Source organism: Prionailurus bengalensis, chromosome B4, assembly GCF_016509475.1.
Source record: "Prionailurus bengalensis isolate Pbe53 chromosome B4, Fcat_Pben_1.1_paternal_pri, whole genome shotgun sequence".
NCBI classification, from domain to species: Eukaryota; Metazoa; Chordata; class Mammalia; order Carnivora; family Felidae; genus Prionailurus; species Prionailurus bengalensis.
In genome coordinates, this window is record NC_057358.1 from 76,264,229 (window position 1) to 76,288,587 (window position 24,359).

General features: G+C 45.0%; 1 protein-coding gene across 1 annotated transcript; it reads right to left on the reverse strand.

Moving 5' to 3' along the window:
• Window positions 1-821: 821 nt before the first annotated feature.
• Window positions 822-17,132, reverse strand: FAM186B (family with sequence similarity 186 member B). Its single transcript, XM_043563805.1, has 8 exons — window positions 16,888-17,132; window positions 15,829-16,054; window positions 11,402-11,584; window positions 7,299-8,973; window positions 6,591-6,783; window positions 4,766-4,944; window positions 3,878-4,063; window positions 822-1,159 (listed from the first exon to the last, which is right to left on the reverse strand). The coding sequence occupies exons 1-8, from the start codon at window positions 16,981-16,983 to the stop codon at window positions 991-993; spliced, it is 2,907 nt and encodes a 968-aa protein (XP_043419740.1). The 5' UTR covers window positions 16,984-17,132; the 3' UTR covers window positions 822-990.
• Window positions 17,133-24,359: the final 7,227 nt, after the last annotated feature.

Below are 24,359 nucleotides of genomic sequence, written 5' to 3' on the forward strand. Positions count from 1 at the left end.
AGACCTGCAGCAGGAATGCCTCTCCCCTTCCTCCCCAACCAGGCATCCTTGCCCTATGTTAAGCCGTGGCTCAGCAGCCATTTCTACTCTCACATCATCTAAAGGCCAGCTTTTCACATCCCACATCTTCCTCTTCTTTTCCGAGTCTTCACCTTGGAGGGAAGCACGCATGGGCACCAATCCTGATAAACAGAATCACTGGGTTGCGGGTTCTCTGAGGACAGGGTCACTTCCTAGACAATGTCCCCAGGCCAGGTGTGTCTGGGCCAGTGGAGGAAAGTGGGAGGCTGAAGGCCAAGTGGTAGATGAGGCAGATGGCTGTGTGCTAGAGGGGAGTAGGGTGGACAGCGGTGTTCAGGAGCTGAATCAATTCACGAAAGCAGTGTTGTAACTGCTTGAATTGAAGAGTTGCCAGAGATGGCCTCCTTAGACCACACCATCTAGAGGTGGAACCTCTGTGTCTTCATTTCTTCCACCCTTGTCCTCACTCCTCAGAGACATATCTGCCTTTGCCTCCTACCCAGTGACACCTGGCTCTGACTGGTACTTGATACTTCCTTTTGGTCTTAATCTTCTGAGCCTTCCTGCTAATCATCAGCACATCAGTTACTTATTTGTCTATGTCTCTGATGAATTGAAAAATTACTGGTGCCTACTGCGTGCCGGGCACTAATCGTGGCCGCCCTGCCTTGCTGGCTCCCAAAGGGCAGAGGTGACACTTGGGGAATCCTCCCTGATTGGCGTCCAGGTCAGGGGCCAGATGGTCATAGATCCGGTTCCAAAACTGAGTTCAGTGTGGGTTTCAGCAACAACACAAAAAGTTTTAAAAAGAAACACACCTCTATTTTATTAAAAATGTACAGTTTGGGGACTGAAGGAGGGAAGTGGTGTTTCTCAAAGTTCTAGGACTATTTAGCAATGCCCAGGATGTTTGTTTAAAAACACCAGCTGGGAACCTGCATTTGAAACAAGTTCCCATGTGATTTTCAGTCACCCTGAAGTTTGAGAATCACTGACTAATGGATGGAGTGGGGACTGAGACTGTCTTGATCCTTCTGGCTTTATGGTTCCAGGGAAAGACTCATTTGACTTTTTACAAGCAAGCTTAGCTGACTCATCTGGGGCTTCCCGGGATTCGTTTCTTTTGGTCGCCAAGACACTGAAAGAGTTAATTCAGTTATGGGTTGGAGAGCAGCTGAGACAAGGCCCCAGGATGTGTGTGCCCACCTGGCCCACCCAAGAGCTTCCCTAGTCAGCTCTGGGAGACAGTCCAGAGCTGCGTCCGGACTTGACCTGGATGCGGAACTGCTTAACATAACCTTCCTGCCACATCCCAGGGGCTCTGCTTCTCTTCTTGTGACCTGCCTCTTGTCTCATATCACAGAAAATTTCCTCTTCCCTCCCTTCATTTTTCCCTGCCCCTTCCTCTCCATGTTCCTTCCTCTCCACTCCTGTCTAATCTCCTTCCCAGAAACCAAGTTTTAATAAGCCCTCTCCTCTGTCTGCAGCATGTTGGGAGATCTGTGTGAGTCTGTGCTCACTGCATCTTGGCCATGCATGTGAACCACCGTGTATGTTAGCTGTGCAGGAATAGGCCGTGAGCAACAGAGGGCAGGGCAGTTAGAGTCAGGATTAAGATCCTTCTCCAACTGCAGACAGTGTTTGGTATATGCAGGCACATAGCTGTCTTACCTGTCAGAGCCCAGAGGAGATGCTTGTAAGACAAAGCAGAGAAAGCTCTTGCAGAAGGGGGTCTGCTGGCTTTTGAGGGACATGGCCTTTCTAGTGTCCCAAACCATAGAGAGAAGATGAATAGCCCTTCCCCATATTCTGAGAGGCCACCCAGTGGCCTGTAGATGAGACAGGCTGTCCATTCCAGGCAGGCAGCATGTAGTTGGTCCTAGTTAGGAAACCAGATGGTGGTGGGACCTGGGCCAGGGGAGCTGGTGAGGCTGACAGGATCACAAAGAAGTGAGTGACCTGAGACCACACAGCAGGTGGATGTGAGCATCTGTGATGAGGCAGGGGCAGGCAGTCAAAGAGAAGGTACACTCTGGGAATGGAAACAGAGTGTGTCTCCAGAGGCCACATGCACGGAGCACTCACAAAGAGAGCAGGATGGCCACCATCCCTGAGGCAGCAGGAGCCTGGACAGCGGCAGAGAACTTTCATCAGAGAGTGGCAGATTCCCATGTTATGATAACGGGGTCCCAAGACAACACGGCGAGCTCCCACACTGAACCATCCAGGACCAGCCTGACATGCAGGTAGGCAGTGCCAACCTGGGATGCGGATCAAGAAGACAGATGAAGCAGGGCTTTGTCTCTACACCTGATAGTATGATAAACTGAATGAACTTGTATGGAGTTAAAAAAAAAAAGCGGGGGGCGGGGGGGAAGAAAATTGTATTCACCTAAATTCCCCTGGAAAGGGGAAGCTGTCTTTGTTGGGAACAATATTTTGATAAGTGCTTAAGCCTGAAGCTGAGATCCCAGTGGAGGCCTGGGTGTGGGTGGAACAGCTCTGCATGAGACAGGAAGGAGTTTTTGAGTTTTGCATGTTACGCCAGAGAGAGAGGGGAAGAAAGACGCTGTTGTTTGGTGCTTTTCATTCTGAATCCCTTTCCCCAACATCCTCTTAAATTTTCAAAAAGATACTAATATCATGAAAGGCTTGGGGTTGAGTGGAGTGCGTATTCTCGATATTTATGTACCCATATTATGTGTGGGGAAGAACAAAAGGGTTGGGGCCTCAGATTCAAACAGATGCCAAGCAAAGCCCAGGCACTAGCTGGGATGCAGAGAGAGGAGGAGCTCGGGGACGAGAGATCTACTATAGGGGAACTTGGGCAAGTTTAGCCAAATCTTAGTGGGGCGGGGCCCCAGTTGACCTCTGGTTACTGAGTTCTGCCACAGTGTTGTTTTGGTTGCTCTCAATCAATTTTGTTTGCTTTATCCAGCTCAACACCACACACACACACACACACACACACACACAGATGCACACACACCTCTTAGCAATTCTCCAGGAACTGAAAACCAGGTATCTATGTACCAGCTGGGACTCTCAGACCCACTTCAGAGCAGAAGTAGAGCCAAGGACCAGACTTCTTTGATGCTACCATGCCACCCTGTCTCACCTAAGTCCCTGTCTGGAGGACAGGGCAGCACCAGCATCTTACAGCCTTAATTCTGGTTAGATCTAGACTGGCAGCCATCAGTACCCTCTCCCTGTCAGAGATCTTTAATTGGGGCAGGGCCAGGGCCATAAGAGGCAGCAGGGATTGCTGCAAAAATCTAAAAACACTCCTTGAAAGAGCCTTAAGTCTTCAACAGAACCTTCCTAACTGGAATAGCCTCTTGTTGGCCTACTGAGTCCTGCCTCTTCCTCTCAGCTGCTGTTCCTGCGAACTATTCTCCAAGGCAGTAAAGAAATGAGAATGCCAAAGACAGGCCCAGGCCTGAGTCTCAGAGGTTCATCACGTGATTCTTGGTCTCCTTCATCTCTCCATTCCTCTACCTGGCTCTCCTTGAGAACAACCTTCAGGCCTAGGACAAGATTCACATCCTGAGCAACTCACATGCAGCTCAAAAAACAACAAACTCACATGCAGCTCAAAAAACTTGTGTAGCGATCTTCTGAGACACTACATAAAGTCCTCTGAGAAAACTAGAATGGTGGCATGGGGACCCAAGCTGATGGCCAATGAGGCAGGTAAGCATCTCTCTGTCTGATGTGGTACAATAAATGAGGTTGTTATGAATGTCTGGAAAGAGATCTCTTGGGTGGTTGGACAGAGTCAGTGTGTACTCTGGCCCCTGACCTTGGTGGGAAGGTTTCTCCAAATCCAGATTAACTATCCAACCTTGTACCTTACCGGGCCTTGAGGGACCTCAAGCTTTTGTGGTAGGAGGAATGCACATCCAAGGTCAATAGCCGGGGAATGTCTGGGCACCCCCCTAGCTGGTCCCAGGGCAGGCCGGGGGGAGTCTTCTTTTCTATTGGGTGACTGGAGGAGGCCACATCAGTCTTCCAGATGGCTTCTATCTGGTTATCCTGTTGTCTGGGGTGTGGAGGTTGAAAGCGTAGAAAGAGATAAAGGGTTAGACACACAGAGGGAGACTGAGAAACAACAAGCTCTCCAAAGCCATAAGGCCCAAAATGTCAGGACTTGTTTTCTTTCCCTCTCAAATAGTTGTTATCACCATCCTGTCACCTCTCTTCCCCTTAACTCTAAACCTCACCTCCCTGGGGCTCCTTTGGCTGAGGAGCTGCTGAAGGGGTGCTGGGATAGCCTCTGTTCTTCTAGGCACATGCCTCGGGGCTGCTCTGCACTGGGCCATACTAGGTGAGGATGTGGGTCTTCTTGACTGCCCAGAGGCTCATGGTATCTCTTTCTGAGCCTGGGTGGTGGGGTCACACGGTGGGAAGGATCAGGCTTATTTATTTGGACAGGCTAATGGCAGGTGCTGGACCAACAATGTTCAGGGCAGAAATGGTTGTAGGCTCTCAGATGTGGGTCCTCAGAGTCTTTCAGTTGCAATGTGAAACCTATCTGGATCGGGCTGGCTCCTGAGCCCACCCATCTGGGCCAATGGCTAGAACTGAGCAAGGCAGCTGAGAAGGCAGGCATCTTACAACTCACGAGGTGAACTCTGCCTGCCTGTGCCTTCACCAAGCTCCCAGTCTCCCCAGTCTGGCCACCCCAGCTTGCTCCATCTCCCCACCCATCCAGCTGGCTGCCTACCCGCTTCCCTGCACCTACCGAGCCATGCACAGGGGCTCACATTCCCAGTGCTTGCATGGAAAGTGCCCAGGAGGCTGCCTGCAGGAGGGGCCACATGAGTGCGTGTGCCGGAGAGAGGATGTGGGTGGCTTGTTTTTCCTCGGCTTTGTGGAGGTGACCACAGGGATGTGCAGACGAACGTTCCACTCCAGCTGGAGCTAGGGACACCAGCAGAGAGGCATCAAGGAGACAGGAATTTATCCCCTCTCTAGAGCAGAAGGAGGCATAGCCTGACTCAGGGCTAAGAAGAGAAGGTAAGGCCCAGGGAATGCCTCCAATCAGAGAGCCCTAGATCCCCCAAGTATCAAATTCCCTACAAATTCCTTGAATTATTATTTGCTAGGTTAGTTCCTGTTTTCTCCTTTGTTGTGGAGAATCTGGACAATGAGCAAAACAGCAAGAAAAAAACTAAAGGAAGCCAGAGCAGCTGGAACTCGAGAGAGCACTCAGGATTCACAACATGAGGCCAAGTTGTGCCTAGAATGCTCTGGGTATTTTTGTATCCAGCCTCTGCCCTGGCACTGGGTAAGGAGCTGGGGAGATCCTTCTAGCCACCCAAAGAATTGTCATATAGTCCGTTGTTAACAAGTCAAGACACCTACAACTTAACAAGTGAAGATACCTACAGGAGATGATTGGGACTAGTACAAAGTGATAGGAAACTGAGTTGGGAGATGGCTCCATGACCAAGGCTTCTCCAACTGCCTGACACAGGCACTTACACTAAGTCCCTCAGCACACGGCTTCCCCCAGACTTGGGGGGGATTCCCCATGGGTTCTGAGCCAATGCTATGATTTTCTAATTCCCTGGGAGGTCAGCTAGTCCTCTGTGGACCATGTCAGCACTTGCTACTTCTCTGACCCTGCTAGCAGGGGAAACTGAATCTAGCCCTCAGAGAGTAAAAACAGCGCAGACCCACAGATCAGGCCTCAGAGTGACTTTGTACTGTCAACAGCAACACCAAAACCCTGAAGGCAATGAGAAGTGCTGTCAAAAATGAGAGGGAAAATGCATTCTAACCTAGACTTCCATATCCAGGCCAACTGTCAATTAAGAAGGTACTAGGGGCACCTAGGTGGCTCAGTTGGTTAAGCATCTGACTTCAGCTCAGGTCATGATCTCGTGGTTCATGGGTTCGAGGCTCTGTGCTGACAGCCCAGAGCCTGGAGCCTGCTTCAGATTCTGTGTCTCCCTTTCTCTCTGACCCCTCTCCCACTCATGTGCACGTGTTCTCTCCCCCTCTCTCGCTCTCAAAAATAAAAAAATAAACATAAAAGAAAAAAAGAGTGAAGGTACTACGTAAAGATGTTTTCAGACAACCAGGGTTTCACTGATTTTACCTGGCAGGAACCTTGGTCAGGAAGTGATCAGAGGAGACCTGGCATCTAGAAAGCAAAGGAACCATCCACAGAGAGAGGCAAAGTGAGATCCCAGCATGTGGGTAAAAAGGACAGCTGTGACTAAGTCAGTAGAGGAACCAGAACACACAGGAACAGGGCAGAGGGTCCCGTGGGGGAGGGAGAACTTGAGCATAAAGTTGGGACTACAGGATCCAGCTGCCTTCTCTCTCCAGAAGAGTCTTTCTTCTACAGTTCTGTTTGAGGGCCCCTCTCTCTCCCACTCTCCCCGTATAAAAAATCAGAAAGCTGCCCTTCCTTATGCTTGAGCCTCCAGCCTTTGCCTCTTCCTGGCTCAGAGTCTCTAACCTGCCCTCTTATTTCCTGTCCGCTACCCTGCCCCCAGTTACACCCCACCAGCTCACATCCCTTCCAGCTGTGCTGACCCCCAATGAGGGAGGCCCACCTTGGGGAACATGGTCACCATGCTGCTCAGGCACTCTCGGCGCTTCTCCTCCAGGTCCTTCTGCTTGTCTGTCCAGGCCTGCAGCCAGAGATTCTGTAGGCGGTCAATGTTTTCCAGGTAGATGTAGAGGTTCTGAGTCTTGCAGGTAGTCTCAGTTTCTTGCATAACTTGTATGTGGTTGGTCACTTCTTGTCTGGGAAATGGGGTAAGGGAGTTAGTGGGTGAAAGGGCCTGCTCCCCAAGTCTCGTAACCAATGTTGACTCTGCGTTTGTAATTCCTGACAGCAAGGAGGGAAACAGAGGTTGCTGAGAGTCACAAAAGCAGGGAGCAGAGAGGTGGGAGGTGGTGGCAGGTGAGGAGCCTTGGGGCCAGACTGGAAACAGAAAGACAGAATAAGGCCAGCAGGGGAACATATCAGGTGCATTAGGGACAGTGCAATAGGAAGAGAGGAAGAAATAAGGAAGTGGCCTCAGAGGAAAAACCCACCAGGGAAAGAGCAATGTGTATGTGTAAATGCCCGACCTCCCACACCTCCAGGGTCACCCCAGGCCCAAGGTCAGACATCCTTTGCCAGCCCCCTCCCTCAGGGGACCTTGTCCAGGTCTGGGGTGACTCTCCATTCCCATTTGCTGCGTGCTCCTCCTCTCCCTTTGGGTTTTGTCTCTGCCCACACACTGCAGTTGGCGTGGGTGTCAGGGAGTACCTACCGGAGGCTCTGGAAGTGTCTGTAGCGGATGTACTTATGGCACAGACACTGCAGCCGAAGCACGTTCAGCTCCATGGTGGTGGTGGTGAGATCCAGCGCCTTGGTGCGTAGGTAGTGGGGCAGCCCCAGGTCAGCCTCCTCGCTCAGGAGCTGAAGATTCTTCCTCTGTGCCTCCACATCCATGTGGTATACTTTCCCCTTGAGAGTTACTGAGGAGATACGCAAAGGAGGCCGGGACACCTTTTGGATGGATGTCCCCGTGACAGGAAAGGAAGCCGATTTCTTGGGCTTCGTGGGAACCTGGCAGGTCCACGGTTTCTGGGTAGACTTGGCTGAACTCGTGTTCCTCTGGTTTCTAGGGGCAGGCTGCTGGGTATTAGGGGACCTGGGAAAGTGCTTCCTGCCTTGGTGAGCAGACTGGGCCCGGCTTGAGGGAGGTGCCAGCGATGCCTTCTCCAAGTCCCTCCACTGCCTGGTGGTCATGAAGAGCACCCTGTCTGTGCCCTCCCCTGGAGGCTCTGGCTCCCTCCATGGGCCCCCTTGCTCCTTTTCTTGCTGGCCCGACCTCTGCCACTGCTCCCTCGCTGCCTCCTCCACCTTCCACTGTTGCAGCTTCTCCCGGTGTTCCTGCTCCAGCAGGGCCCACTTCTTCTGACGCTGCAGCCACATCTCCTCCTCCTCCAGCCACTGCTGCCTCTGCCTCTCCCAGCGGAGCTCTTCTTCCCAGTGCTCCACCTTGCTCTCCAAGGCCACCTTCCTGGAGCTCTCTGGGGACAGCTGCATCCTCAAGTGGGGCTTAATTTGGAGTCCTTCCTTCTCCTGGGATGCTTCCTGGACATCCTTTTGGTCTTTCACTTGGTGAAAGAAGTGGCCTGGGCTTTCTGCCACCAGTCTTTCCCATATCTTAGGAGACCTGTGATCCACCGAGGACAGCATCATGGGCTGAAGATGTTCGGTGTCCTTGGTGCTGTACACATCCGCAATCCTCGAATACATGGTCATGGTGGAGAGTGGCTGAGATGTTGAAGGCCTGGCACCGCTGTCCCAGGCTGTGGCCATGGGACCTGGGGAGAGTGGTGAAAACCACTGCTCCTTCTTGGGTTCCTGCTGAGTTTCCTTCATGACTGTTTCTTTCTCTGGGAGGGTCTCTTTCTCAGGGGGCCCCAGGGAGTCAACCAAGATCTTGGTTGGTTCTTCTTCTTGATCTCTAGCAGACTGAGCCTTCTCTAGCTGGAACTCTAAGGCATGCTTTATCAGGAGAAGGTCATGGTATTTCCCCCCTAGAATTTCCACTTGCTTTAGCAGGGCATCCCTCTTGCTCTGGAGAACTTGGAGGGAATTCTGGAAGTATAGCCTCTGGGTGCTAAGTTCTTTGGTCATCTCTATTTTCAGGTTCCTGTATTTGGTCTCCAGGCTTCTGTTCTCTTTGTGCTGGAGGGTCAAGGCCTTGTTGAGGTTCTCTACCATGCCAGACATGTACCTGATGGCTCTGACCTCCCCTTGGTTGAACATGGTGGAGTCCAGGAGCTCCTGCAGCATGGACTTCACCTCAGAGACCTTCGTGCAGGTAGCATGACTGTCCTGGAGCATCTGTTCTGGGCTCAGTGGCTGAGGGTAGGGTGCAGATTTTGGGGGTCTCTGTTCCCACCAGCCCTGCCAGAAGGTGTGTTTGGATACTAGGAGAGACAGAACAAAGGCAACAAGCTCCTGTGAGCCCCAACAATTATACTGATTCTGCACACCCTGCCTGGCCAAATTCCCATCCAACTCTCTTATGCCTTTGGCAAGAATAAGGAGCTGAGGCAACAGGTGAGGCCAGGGGAGATGTTGTCAGGAGAGATCTCTGCCAGGCTCAGAGCTTGCTCAGAGCTTACCTGTCAGGGTGAGCCAGCTCCATAGCACCTGCAGGGCCCATGGGCCTGAAACTATTCAATTCAGTTCAGTTCAATTCAGTGTACCTCTTTTTTTTAAATATTAAAAAAAAATTTATTGTTTATTTTTGAGAGAGAGAGAGAGAGAAACAGAGTGCAAGAGCAAGCAAGGGAGAGACAGAGAGAGGGAGACACAGAATCTGAAGCAAACTCCAGGCTCCGAGCTGTCAGCACAGAGCCCGACGTAGGGCTCGAACTCACGGACTGCGAGATCATGACCTGAGCCGAAGTCGGACACTTGACCGACTGAGCCACCCAGGTGCCCCTAATTCAGTGTACTTCTGATCTCATGTATTTCCCTGGAGTAAAGTCACCTTTCCAGTCATGCTACTTCCCAGACTCAATATCCATGTTTGGCTATCTATTGCCAACTATCCAAACTCTGGAAACCTACCTGGCACTTACACTCCAGGTCACCTGAGAAGTTTTGTTTCCCTTTCCTGTTACCATTAGACTGTGTAGAGAATTTATCACATGGTTCTGCAACTGTTCATACGTTGGGTTTTTAAATGACTAATGTCATTTCCCATTTTGGAGGTCATGAACTCCTTTGGTAGTTTGATGAAAGCAGGGGACCTTCTCCCCAGAAAAATGCACATAAACACCAACTGTGCACTATGTTCAAACCCGTTCATAGACCTCAGCTCCTCAGGGCTGGATCATGATTACAGTTGTATCCCCTTGATCTACCATACGTAGAGCTGCTGGAGTGATTATCTTGGACCATCCATTCATCTGCCCATTCAGTGAACATCACTAACAGAAAAAACACTGGCTACCTTTGCGTGAGGAGCTAAAGGGATATGGAAATTAAATGGCATTGAAGTCAAACTAGCATTTAGCTAATATTGTCAGAGAGGTCATATGGTTCAGAGCTTGAATTCTGGAATCAGATAACTTAGACTTGAATCCCATCCTTACCACTTGCTTTAGGCAAGTTTCCTAACTTCTTAGTGCCTCTGTTTCTAAAAAATGGGGATAACCAACCAAAGCATCTACTTGTAAGATTTCACTAGATTATGCAAGTTTAGCGGCAAGCAGAGTCCCAGGTATCTAGTAAGTGCTCAATAACTAATCCCTAAAAAGAAACTAATAAGACACAGTCTTTGCCATCCAGGAGTTTATAATCTAGCTATGAAATATATACAAATTACTATACTTCAAGATATAACATGGTAAGGATTGTAGGAGAGATTATCTCCTTATCCACCTTTCCCTGCTTCATCCCTCCCCCAACTATCAATCTTCCTTGACTGATAAGGAGTCTGGCCATGAGAGTCAATGGTGAAACACCAAAGTGACATATTGTTCATTAAGCTCTGAGCATGTTCTAAGCATGGTGCCAGATGACTTACACCCAGTGGAACCCTGCAAGTGGGCGGGTGCTCCTCATTTTGTATATGAGGAAAGTGAGGTTCAGAAAGATCAAGTAACTTGTCCAAAGTCACACAGTCAGAAATTGGCACATGGGATTCAACCTCAGGTCCATCTGACTGTGAAGCCCATATTCTTGAGTAAGATTAAAAAGCCAGAAAACCTAAGCGTGGGGTCTGGTTTTGCCACAGATTTTTGCTTTGTTTTGTTTTGTTTTGTTTTGTTTTGTTTTGTTTTGTTTTGTAGTCCTTTCTCTTCTCTGAGATTTAATGTTCTCATCTACAAAGCGTAGGAGGAGTTAGATAATCTCAGGTTCCTTCTAGTGTTGACAGGAGTAAAATTTCAAGGTTGAACTATGTTGTTGACTGACCATTCCTGGAGCAGCCACAATTAAGAAGATCCTGGAAGGGCATCTGGCTGTCTCGCCAGACTTCTAGGCTCTCCAGCTGGATTTGGAGTAAGGAAAAGATGTTCTTTGGGCTGTAGCTACAAATTCCAGCCTTTTTGGCCTACTAGCCTTGATTTTCAGGACCTGCATGAGGCTACAGCTCCAGAGAGTACCAACAGGGACCTGTCTCCCCATTACCCCTCCCTCTAGCCCCAAGGGATTGCTTAGAACTGCTCAGTGCTCAGCTTGGGTTAAACACCCCAACCCCTCGCTATTGCCTCTCCATCTCAGATAAGGCTTTTGTTATGGAGGAGTGTCAGAAAGACCCCACAGGTGCTGGCAAGTGACCTCTTTTCCTGAGATGGCATCCACCCCATTCAACCCCCCCTCCCAGGTGTTCCTGGAACCTACTTTGTGTCCTTTGCTTTTGTCCTTCAATGAGAGTGGAACAAAGGGAAGTGAGAGATTCGATGCCTCCTTTGGTGGCAATGAGAGAGAGAGGTAATACCTTCTCCATCACCTCAATCCATTCATCCAGGGCTTCCTCTTCCTCCTTACACTTCCTGTTCCTGAGCTCATAGGTCAGACTGTCACCTAGAGAGGGAGTGGGAGATGCAGACTGAGTGCAATCTGTCCTCTAGGGAGCCCCAAGTAGTCCTATAGCACAGGGGTTCCAGCAGGAAGCTTTGAGGTTGGATTAGTTTCACCTCTTAATAACTGTATGATGTTGGGTAAATCACTTACTTCTCTGAGCCTCAGCATCCATGCCTGTAAAAGGGTTGGGTGGGGATTAAATGAGATAATGCATGTGAAATGATTAACGTGAAGCCTGCTGTGTCGAAAACGTACAATAGACATTAAACAGTATTGTTGTTTAACTATAAGGCTAGGGATGTGTCTGCCTTGTTATTGCTCTATCCCCATTGCCTAGTTCAGTATCTGGACAATTAAATGAATTAACTGGAGTGAAAAGCCCACTTAGTTCTTGGGGGCGGCTGAAGGATCATAGAACTATGAGCTCCTTGGAGGCAGGGCAGGGTGAAGGGGGTAGGGCACATCCCTATACCATCTCACTCCAACACTGCGGCGTCCACCCAACCCCATAGCAGCCTAAGGTCTCACGATGGCGCAACAGTGATGTTAACAGGGGCAGCACCTGGTCCACGACTGGGTATAGTTGGTCCACACTCAAATGGCTATACCAGTTGTTTACGGCTGGCATCAGGGCTGTTTGGCCCATGCAGTAAGGGTCATTAAGTACTATGAATATCACCCATGGATTCTTCTATAAAACACCCGGCGTGGTCCATCAAAAAACTGTTAGAGCTAATAAACAAATTCAGTAAAGTTGCAGGATACAAAATGAACATACAAAAATCAGTTGCATTTCTATAACCTAATGATAAACTATCTGAAAAAGAAAGAAAACAGTCCCATTTACAACAGCATCAAAAACAATAATATACTTAGCAATAAATTTAACCAGGGAAGGATCTCTACACTGTAAGCTATAAGACATTGATGGAAGAAACTGAAGACACATATAAATGGAAAGATATTCCATCCTCATGGATTGGAAGAATCAATATTGTTTAAAATGTCCATACTACCATTTAGAGCCATGTACAGATTCAATGAAATCTCTATCAAAATCCCAATGGCATTTTTCACAGAAAGAAAAAAAAAAAACAATAGAAAAAAAATCCTAAAATTCATATAGAACCACAAAAGGCCCCAAATAGCCAGAGCAATCTTGAGACAAAGACAAAGCTGGAGGCATCATACTACCCAATTTCAAACTATATTACATAGCTATAATAATCAAAACAATATGATATCGGCATAAAAACAGATACGTAGACAAATGGAGCAGAATCGAGAACCCAGAAATAAACCTATGCATATATGGACAATTAGTATTTGACAAGGGAGCCAAGAATACACAGTGGGTAAAGGATGGCTCTTCACAGTGATGTTGGTCAACCTGGACATACACGTGCAAAAGAATGAAATAGGACCCCTATCTCACACCACTCACAAAAATTAACTCAAAATGGATTAAAGACTTAAATGTAAGACCTGAAACCATAAAACTCCTAGGAGAAGACATAGGGAAAAAGCTTCTTGACATTGGTCTTGGCAATGATTTTTTGGGTATGACACTAAAAGCAAAGGTAACAGAAGCAAACATGAACCACTGGGACTATATCAAACTAAATAGTTTCTGCACAGTAAGAAAGGATCAATAAAATGAAAAGGCAATCTACAGAATGGGAGAAAATATTTGCAAACTGTATACCTGATAAAGGGTTAATATCCAAAATAAGAAGTTCATACAACTCAATAGCAAATGAAACAAAACAAAACAAATAATCCAGTTTAAAAAATGGGCAGGGGCGCCTGGGTGGCTCAGTCGGTTAAGTGTCCGACTTCAGCTCAGGTCACGATTTTGCGGTCCGTGAGTTCGAGCCCCGCGTCGGGCTCTGGGCTGATGGCTCAGAGCCTGGAGCCTGCTTCCGATTCTGTGTCTCCCTCTCTCTCTGTCCCTCCCCCGTTCATGCTCTGTCTCTCTCTGTCTCAAAAATAAATAAACGTTAAAAAAATTTTTTTTAAATGGGCAAAGGCCACACAAGATGTGATAAAGACAAAAGGAAGCTGGCCTGGTCTCAGAGATCTTTTCCTTCTTGATGCAAGTACACAGCTTCCAGAAAGTGGTCCCATGACAAGTGACAGCAATTTAACTGTCTAATTGTAGCTACTTTGTAGCTAGTTGTAACTGTGCAAGAGTCATATCCACATCCCTTTGATCAAATTTACTGTGCTAGCTATGACACATTTTGAACTGGTTTAAATGTACACGGCACAGAATCAGTTATTAGACAGCCTACCGACTTGGGGAGAAACCTATGTATAGGTGCAAATCTCAGCATCGCCCTGGAGTTTAGGAAAGCAGGCAAATGTGTGTCCCCCACTGTGCTGATAAATGTGTCCATGGTCGCTGCACTTTTCCAAACACCTGTCAGTGTGGGCCTGGCTGGGGCAGGACCAACTCCCCAGTGATGAGGAAAGGACAGCCCAGAATAATTAAATGATTTGCCTGAGTTTACGCATCTACTAAATGGTGGAGAGAGACACCTCTCCTCCACAGCCAGTAATTTTAACCACAAGGGTGTGGTGTCTCCTGAAGTTGGAAAGGAAGTTCAGTCAATGTGACAACGGTCAGTGGCACTGAAGAGAGTGAGAGCAGGAGGCAGGGGCCGACAGCACCAGACAAATACTAGAACAAATATCCTGAGATATTTTGAGGGCACACTAACATTAGAGATGATGAATTTAAAATGACACCAATTTGGAAGCACTTATTTTGTTATTTTTAATTTTCTCATTTGTAATATTAAGGATGTTAAGCCAGATTATATTTACAATTCCTTTCAACACTGTGATTAAATACGTATGTGCAAAAAAAAAAAAAAAGACAAAGGATCTGTTTTTTAAAGAAGACATACAAATAGCCAACAGGTAATGGAGATCAACATCACTAATTGTCAGGGAAATACAAATTAAAACCACAATGAGATATTACCTTATTCCTGATAGGATGGCTATTATGAAAAAGACAAGAGATAAAAAGTGTTGATGAGAACACGGAGTAAAAGGGACCCCTGTGCACTTCTGGTGGGAATATAAATTGGTACAACCATTTTGGAAAACAGTATGAAGGTTCTTCTAAAAATTAAAAATACAATTGTGATATGATACAGCAATCCCACTTCTGGGTATATATCCAAAGGGAATGGAATCACTGTCTCCAAGAGATATCTACATGGCCATGTTCATTGAAGCATCATTCACAAAAGCCAAGATATGGAAACATGCTAAGTGTCAGTCAGTGGAGGAATGGTTAAAGAAAATGTGGTATATACAATGAAATATTAGTAAATCATAATAAAGAAGGAAATCCTGCCATTTGTGACCAAGGGGATATACCTTGAGGGTATTATGCCAAGTGGAATAAGTCAGATGCATAAAAACAAACACTGTATGATCTCACTTATATGTGGAATCTAAAAAGCTGAACACACACACACACACACACACACACACACAAAGTTGAATTCACAGAAACAGAGAGTACAGTGGTTGCCAAGGGCTGGGGGGGGGTGGGTAGGGGAAATGGGGAGCTATTGGCCAAAGGGTACAAAGTTTCAGTTATAAAATTAAAATGTTCTGGGGATCTAATACACAATGTGGTGTCTATACTAACAATACTGTATTGTATACTTGGAATTTGCTAAGAGAGTAGATCTTAAATGTCTTCACCAGAAAAAAAAAAGAGGGGGGGGGTAACTTGTAAGGTGACAGATGTGTTAATTAACCTTATTGTGATAATCATTTCATAACATATACATGCATCAAAGCATCACATTGTACACTCTAAAGTTACACAATGTTATTTGTCAATTACATCTCAATAAGTATGGAAAATTTAAAAATATAGCTAGCATGGATTTGAATTTAGTTTCCACCCTGCTGATAGATGAGATGTCAGAATGGACCTATGACAGGCTTCATCACACATGCAGCTAATGTCACAATCTACTAGGTTTTGGGCTATTACATGTTTGCCCCTCTGGTGAGTGGAGATGATTGCCGTGACAGAAGCAAGGGAATATCTCACTGGAGTGTGTCTTTTGCTCCCTTGGCAACCCACCAACTGCCCTGCTTTTTCCTCCCAGTGAGAGTTGACCTGGGGTGGGGAAAGGAGGAGCCAAGAGCCAGTGTGGGACCAAGTCAGTGGGGAAGCGGCCCGCCCTCAGGCAGCCAGTCTGCAAACTCACCCCAGTCACCTAGCCAGCGGAGAATTTCATACAAGTGCTTCTCTTTAGTATTAGCATCTTCAGAGAAGGAGGCAATTTTCTCCAGTAAGATGAATCTGTTCTTGCCCTTTTGCTCCATCTGGTCAGGTTTTGCCTTTTCTTTTAAATCATATCCTAATTCTTCCTGGAAGCTGTTGATGACACAGTTGACGTTGTCCAAGATGTCTGAGAGCTGGGAAGAAATATCCTATACGGGAGGCAGCAGATTGTAGTGTTTAGGGGTGTGAACTCTAAAGCCAGAGACCAGGTTCTGGTAGTGTGATCTCAGACAAGTCAGTTCACCTATTGGGGCTCTAGCGTTCTTACTTCTAAAGTGGGGATCATTATATATCAATGTCACAGAGTTTCTTCTAAAGATTAAATGAACTAATATTTGTAAAGCACTTAAGACAGTGCCTAGCACATAAAATAAGTGTTAGCTCTTATTAACGTCACTTTGATGATTAAGACCAAGTCAGGAAGGGAAAGAATACTAAATATCCAGGGCAAACAATTCCTTCAGAATTTCAAAATTTTCTAGGGACTTCTGGACATCTCACAAGGATCCAGAGGCAACAGACTGGAAAAATGAGGCCCTAAGAAACCTTTAGGATCAAAGGTACTAGAGGCTCATGGGCAGGGTGATTTCAGCCTTTGGCTATTTCTCTATAAGCTTCTAGGGCTTAGCTTGAAGGATTCTGACAGGTTGCCCTGAACACACCTCAATCAAGAACTCTGGGCCCTTCCTCTTGCCCTGCTAAGACCTACCACATAGTGGTAGGACCATCCTAGGGCTTCCTTATGGGCTGTTCCCTTCCTGTGCCCAGCCCTGCCTCAGAGGGCTGGTTCGATTCCAGCCGGCCCTGCAGAGGCCAAGTCAAAGAGTTGGAATTTTGAATTAATCTGTTTGCAAATCCAGCCTGTTGAAGATGCCAGGAACCCTGAGGGCCCAGAGCTGGAATCTTGTCCCAATCTGGGATCAGGTCTCAGTCTCCACATCAGATCCCAATAGAAGGGTGACCCCCTTATCTCAGGTGTTACCTCCTGAGCCCGTGTTAGCTGGGCAGCCTCAATCCTTGAGATGATGGCTTTGACCGACGCAGGGGTCACCAACTGTAGGGGCCTGTTTTTCTCCATTTTGGATCACCCCGTCAGTCGCAAAGATGTCCAGGTACACAGACCTGGACACGTGATACTGGCTGCTTTGGGGTTAAGGGCTCCAGGGCAGTTCCTGAGTACCCTGCCTAGCCACAGCTCCCTGTAACTGCCAGACATCAGGTTCCAACTGACCTTTTCTCCGGTGACATCATCAGTTAGATTAGAAGAATGGCTCCTTGTCATCTATCTGCTTGGCTATCTAGCTTTTTATCCATCGCTAATATACATTAAGTTGACCTGTTGCTTTAAGTAATTAAATGTTCTTCTACCAAACTAAATATTAATGGCTAAAAATAAGAAAAAGCAATTAGAAAATGTTCTTTTCCCAAAGAGAAGTTTTTAAAAATTAAAGCCAGTCAATAACTAACGATAATACGTTTGCATTTGCACCAGGGGTCAAGGGTCAATCTGCACTTTTACTTACTGAAGGTGACCATTATTGCAAGATGGCTTTTAAAAACAAATGTTTAAAATGGACATTGCTATATGCCCAGGACCTAGAACCAAGCCTGGCACACAGTAGGCACTTAATAAACACTTGCTGAATGAACGCATATGTAAGAACAGGTACATATACTGCAAATTATTCTTCCATGCTATTTAAAAGTATTCCCATTTAGGGGCACTTGGGTGGCTCAGTTGGTTGAGCGTCCGACTTTGGCTCAGGTCATGATCTCATGGTTCATGAGTTCAAGCCCTATGTCAAACTCTCTGCTGACAGCTCAGAGCCTGGAGCCGGCTTCAGATTCTGTGTCTCCCTTTCTCTCTGTCCCTCCCTTGCTCACACTCTTTCTCTCTCTCTCTCTCTCTCTCTCTCTCTCTCTCTCTCTCAAAAAATAACCATTAAAAAAATTTTTTTTAATTATCCCCATTTCACAGATAAGGAATTAAATATTGTAAGTTCAGTTCTTAGCAGTGCCATGGCCACTTAATAACTTGTCACCTGACACCCATCTTTCATTCATATATTTAAAGTTAATTCTTTTATTGCCTCTTTCACTCAACAAACACTTATTGGTAACATTCTACATGCCAAGCCTGGTCCTAGATACTAGAAATACATAAATGAATGAGATCTAGTTCTTTGAGGCACTCATACCTTGGTTTACGGATACCTTTCTATCTATACATCTTGAACTGGATAGCCCTTTAATCCCTTATGATTTCAGAGCATGTTGTAATTTATAAACAACTTATTCATGTATGAGCCGGCTAAGGCTCAGAGGACTTAAGAGATTTACCTAAAGTTACAGAGCTGAGAAGTACAGAGTCAGGACTTTACTCTGATTTCCTGATTCCCAATCTGAGGTCCTTTCTTTTTTTTCCCCTTTCTCCTTCTTTCTTTTAAACCCAATCATATTGATAATTAGATTACATATAAATGACCCAAACAAGCCAATTAAAAGATAGAGATTATAAGGTTCAATTAAGAAAATCCCAAGACTCAATTATGTGCTATCTATAGGAAACACACTTTAGGGGCACTGGGGTGGCTCAGTTGGTTAGGTGTTGGACCCTTGATTTAGGCTCAGGTCATGATCTCACCACTCATGAGTTCAGCCCTGCATCCAGCTCCTTGCTGGCAGTGCAGAGCCTGCTTGGGATTCTCTTGCTCTCCCTCTCTCTCTGCCCCTCCCCTGCTCATGCACACGTCCTCTCTCTCTCTCTCTCAAAATAAACTTAAAAAAAGAAAGGAAACTGGGGCGCCTGGGTGGCTCAGTAGGTTGAGTGTTCGACTTCGGCTCAGGTCATGATCTCACAGTTGGTGAGTTTGAGCCCCATGTCGGGCTCTGAGCTGTCGGCTCAGAGCCTGAAGCCTGCTTTGGATTCTGTGTCTCCCTCTCTCTCTCTCTCTCTGCCCCTCCCCTGCTCACATTCTGTCTCTCTCTCAAAAATAAATAAATGTTTAAAAAAAAAACACGCTTTAAATAAAAAAACACACATAGGTTAAAAGTCAAAGGATGGAAAGAGGTAAACCATGCTAATACTAATCAAAAAGAAAGTTGGAGTGGCTATATTAATATCAGAGTTTAGAATAAGAAATATTAGTGGGGCACCTGCGTGGCTCAGACGGTTAAGCATCTGACTTTGGCTCAGGTCATGATCTTGTGGTTCGTGAGTTCCAGCCCCACACTGGGCTCTCTGCTGTCAGCACAAAACCTGCTTTAGATCCTCTGTCTCCCTCTCTCTCTACCTCTCCTTCACGCTGTTCATTCTTCCTCAAAAACAAACATAAAAAAAGAAATATTAGCAAAGATAAAAAGGGAGGGACATTCCATAATGATAAAGGTGACAATTAATAAAGGGGGATATAATCCTAGATGTACATGCATCTAATGACAGAGTTTCAAAATATATGAAGCAAAAAAATAGAAGTGAAAGGAGAAATGGACAAATCTACAATTATAGTTAGAGATTTCAACATTTCTCTTGTAGGATCTGGTAGAAGTAGAAAACAATAAATAAAGATAGAGAGGTTTTGAAAAATGCTATCAACCAACTTGACTAAATTGACATTTATAGAACACACCATCCAACAACAGCAGGACACATGTTATTTCCAAATGCATATGGAACAATAATCTGGGCCTTAAAACAAGTATCAATAAATTTACAAAAATTAGAATCATACAAAATATATTTTCTGACCACAATGGAATTAAACTATAAATCAGTAATTGAGAAAATTCCCAAATGTTTGTAAATTAAACAACATGAGTAAAAAAGAAATCACAAGGAAAATTATGAAATATTGTGAACTGAGTGAAAATGACATGACAAAATTTGGTAAATCAAAATCAAAATTTGTGAGATGCTGCTAAAGCAGTGCTTAGAGGGAGAAACTAGAAAAGGAAGAAAAGAGAAACCCAAAATAAGTGGAAGGAAATAATAAGGATAAGAGTAGAAATCAATAAAATGGAAAACCAACAAACAAAAACGGAGAAAAATCAATGCAACCAAAACTTGGCTCTTTGAAATATTAATAAAACAGATAAAACACTAACCAGATTGTGCCAGGAAAAAGAAAAGGACACCAGTTACCAATAACAGGAATAAGAGAGGGGACATCACTACAGACTCTACGTGGGAATAATGAGTATTATGAAAGAACTTCATGGAAAGGAAGTTGGTAAGTTGAATGAAATGGACAAATCCTTGTAAGATGTAGCCTATCAAAGTTCATAAAAGAATAAAAAACCTGAAAAACCCTATATCTACCAAAGAAATTGGATTTGTAATTAAAGACCTTTCCCTTGCAGAAAAATCCAGCCCCGGATGGCTTAATTTTTGCCAAGGGGAAAAAAAAAATACAATTTTATAAAAATGCTTCCAGAAAACTGAACAGTAGGGAACACTTCTCAAATCATTTTTTTTTAAGTTTATTTATTTATCAAGAGGGAGAGTGAGAGCATGCGCACTCATTGGGGAGGGGCAGAGAGAAAGGGAAAGAGAGAAAATCCCAATCAGGCTCCTTGCTGTCAGTGCAGAGACCGAGGCAGGGCTCGAACCCACGAACCGTGAGATCATGACCTGAGCTGAAATCTAGAGTTGAATATTTAACCCACTGAGCCACCCAGGAGCCCTTCAAATCATTTTTTGAGGTTAGCATTATATTGCTACCAAAACCAGACAAAAATGTTACAAGAAAAATATCCAATATACACCACACACATGGACATAAGAGAAAATAAAATGGAAGCCACTGACTAGAAAAAAAATTATTTGCAAAACATATATTTGATAAAAGACTTGTACCCAGGATATATAAAAAAATCACTACAACTCAATAATTACAAGAAGAATACGCCAGTTTTTAAAACAGGTAGAAGATTTAAGTAGACATGTCACTAGCTAAGATGTACAATGGTGTTACAAATATGAGAAGATTCTCAATATCATCAGTTGTTAGGGAAATGCAAGTTAAAACCAGAACCAGATGTAAAATCTGAGAAGGATGAGCCAGATAATAAAAAGTATGACGATACCAGGTGTTAGGAGGATGTTGAGAAAATGAAACCCTTGTATATTGCTGGTGAAAAATGAAAAATGGTACAGCCTCTTTGGAAAACAGTTTGGCAGTTATTTAAAAAGTTAAATACACATTACCATACAATCCACCAATCTCACTCCTAAGTATTTACCCAAGAGAAGTAAAAACATATGTCCACAAAGACCTATACACAAATATTCATAAGCAGCTCTATTTGTTAAAGCATAAACCTGCAAACAACCTAAATGGCTACCAACTTGTGAAAGGACAAATTGTAGTCTGCCTATGCAGTGAAATATACTAGTTCACATTGAAAAGGAATGAATTACTGATAGAGGCAGCCACATGGATGATCACAGAAGCACTGTATTAAGTGAAAAGAGGCAGACACAAACTACTACAAACTGTGATTGCATTTATACGAAATTCTAGAAAGACAAAACTATAGTGACAAATACCAGATCAGGAGAGGCCAGGAGCCAGACAAGGGGGAAGAGATTGACTGCAAAGGGGCACAAAGAAAGTTTCTGAGTGAAGGAAATGTTTTATGTTGGGATTATGGTGGTGGTTACATGACTGTGTACGTGTGTAAAAATTTACTGTATTGTACACTTCAAATTGGTGAGTTTTGTTATATGTAAACTATACCTCATAAAGCTGATTTTTTAAAATGTCATGTTTTCTAATGCCCAAGACTGTGGAGGGACTGTAGGCAGACAGTAAAAAGGGCTAGAAGTTAGTCAGGAGGGAACTGGAGGGTGTGAGGAAATAAATCTTCCTCTTCTCTCAGATGATGAGTCTTCCCTACTTTCATTCCCACTAGGATGCCCCCTCTTCCAAGTTCCTCTCCTGTGCAGCTCTGTAGCCAGCAGCAACACCTTCACCATAGTTTAAGAGCCACACTTAGGTGATCACTAGTCCAGGAAAGATGTTTGCAAACTTTTTTTATTTTAAAAAGCAGCCAACTGGGGCGCCTGGGTGGCTCAGTCTGTTAAGCGTCTGACTCTTGGTTTCAGCTCAGGTCATGATCTGGCAGCTCATGAGTTGGAGCCCTGCATCGGGCTCTGTGCTGACAGTGTGGAGCCTGCTTGAGATTCTCTCTCACCCCTCTCTCTTTGACCCTACCCCACTTGCTCTCTCAAAATAAATAAACTTCAAAAAAAAAATTTTTTTTTAAATCAACCTCCTTTTCCAAGCAAAGCCTTTTGTAGAACCTCACTGTCTAAAACAGATAAAAGCAAATCTTACTAGAGTACATCTATAGATTCAATTTCATGATATCTCAGTGTTATAAAATCATTCAAGTTCAACAAGGCTGTTTTGATGAACTCCAAAATTTAATACGTAGGACATTTGAGTGTATATATTTTTAAACTGTTTTAAGAACAGATAAAATATATTTAAAGTTTAAAGACAAGGCCAAGAAGATGACAGAGGAGATGCCAGGTTGCCCACTGTGTAGCAAGGGTTGATGATAAACACTCAGATTGGAGCAGGTCAGAAGACTCTGCAGAGATATCTTCAAGAAGATGAAGCTGATAGAATTTCTGCTGTGTTTACATAGTCTGAGAAGAGATTTAGGCAACTAGGTGAGGATTTGGGGGCAGAGTTTGTGATACATACATAGAAAACATAAATAAATGAGTGGTGCCTGGGTGGCCCAGGCAGTTGAGCAACTGACTCTTGATTTCAGCTCAGGTCATGATCTCATAGTTGTGGGATCAAGCCTCACATTGATCTCCACCCTGAGTGTGGAGTCTGCTGGGGATTCTCCCTCTCTCTCTCTCTTTCTCTCTCCCCCTCTCCCCTGCTCACATGTTCTCTCTCTCTCTCAAAAAAAAAAAGAAAGAAAGAAAGAAAGAAAGAAAGAAAGAAAGAAAGAAAAGAAAACATAAACAAATGAAAAAAACAAGATAATTATTAATCCCAGGAAAAATCAAAAGTTGTTCAAGAGAGGAAGAGTAATCAAAGTGTTTTACATGACTCAACTCTAAGTAGCATATGAAGTCAGTATGGTGAAAACTGAAAACTGAACTAACAAAAATTATTGAATTAAATTTGACAGATGGGAGAGGAGAATGAGGTATCAGTGGGCAGGGGAGGAGATCTGAAGGGGAAAAAGTTAAATCCTCCAATCTGCCTCTATTATTTGCGGGAGCTGGGACAAGAGTACAAATGGGAAAATTACTCAAATATTTTAATGTTACATATTAAGCTAACAAACTGTTAAATAAAATACCTTCTAGGGGGCACCTGGGTGGCTCAGTCAGTTAAACGTTCAACTTTGGCTCAGGTCATGATCTCACGGTTTCTGGGTTCGAGCCCTGCCATCAGGCTCTGTGCTGACAGCTCAGAGCCTAGAGCCTGCTTCAGATTCTGTGTCTCCCTCTCTCTGTGCCACCCCCCCCACCCCGCTCGTGCTCACGCTCTCTCTCTCCCAAAAAGTAAATAAACATTAAAACAATTTTTTTTTAATGCCTAACTTTACCAATGTACTTTCATAAGGACCTGGAAAGACATGTTCTAAATTAGAATTTTTGGAATTCTCAGAGTTCTAGTCTAAAAAACAGCAGCCCCCAGCCCCTAGCTCTTGCCTCACTCTTTTCCTCTGCCCTTGCCTCTGTCCTACATTGAGAGAGCCTCACACGGGATCCCGTGGAGACCTCAGCTTGTGCTCACGCCTCTCTTGGTTCTTGCTCAAGTAACTGACCCTTGGCTACCCTTCAGGACTAGGGATGCCTACATCATCAGCAAGGAAGTAAGCTGGGCAGGGAAATCCAGGGTTCCAGATATTCAGAATATGGCCTATAAGGGGGTAAGTGGGCTTTGGATAGGCATGTCCCCTTGGACTCCTCACCCTGGGAGGGATGCAGCTGAAGGAGGGCCAGGGTAATGAAGGTAATGCCAAAAGAAACAGCTTAAAAGAGCTAAAAATGGCTGCCTCCGGGCAGAGAGAGATGATGGACGCAGGGCTCTGCGGTTTTTATGAACAAATCTCATACAATTATTTGATCCTTTAAAATAGATGCCTACGTATTCTAAGAAATACCTAATTTAAAAAAAAGAAAAAAATTTAAAATAAAATGTGATTGATAAGTTTATGGAAACTCTGACCACTTCTGCTATGCACAGAGGTCTTAGTAATAAAGTTTGAAAACCACAGGACTAGGCCCCCAATGAAGTTCCTCTCTACAATGCCCCCCCCATCCCCCGCCATGAATCCTTCTTCCTTTCCTCCTATTTGTCTCCTTTAATTTAGGAATTCTGCTTCCTGTTGGTAGTGTATTCTACCTCTCCCCGGTAGACTCTAAGCCCCTTGCAAGCAGGGACCCGGCTCAGAGTTTCGAATCACCAGCACCTAGCA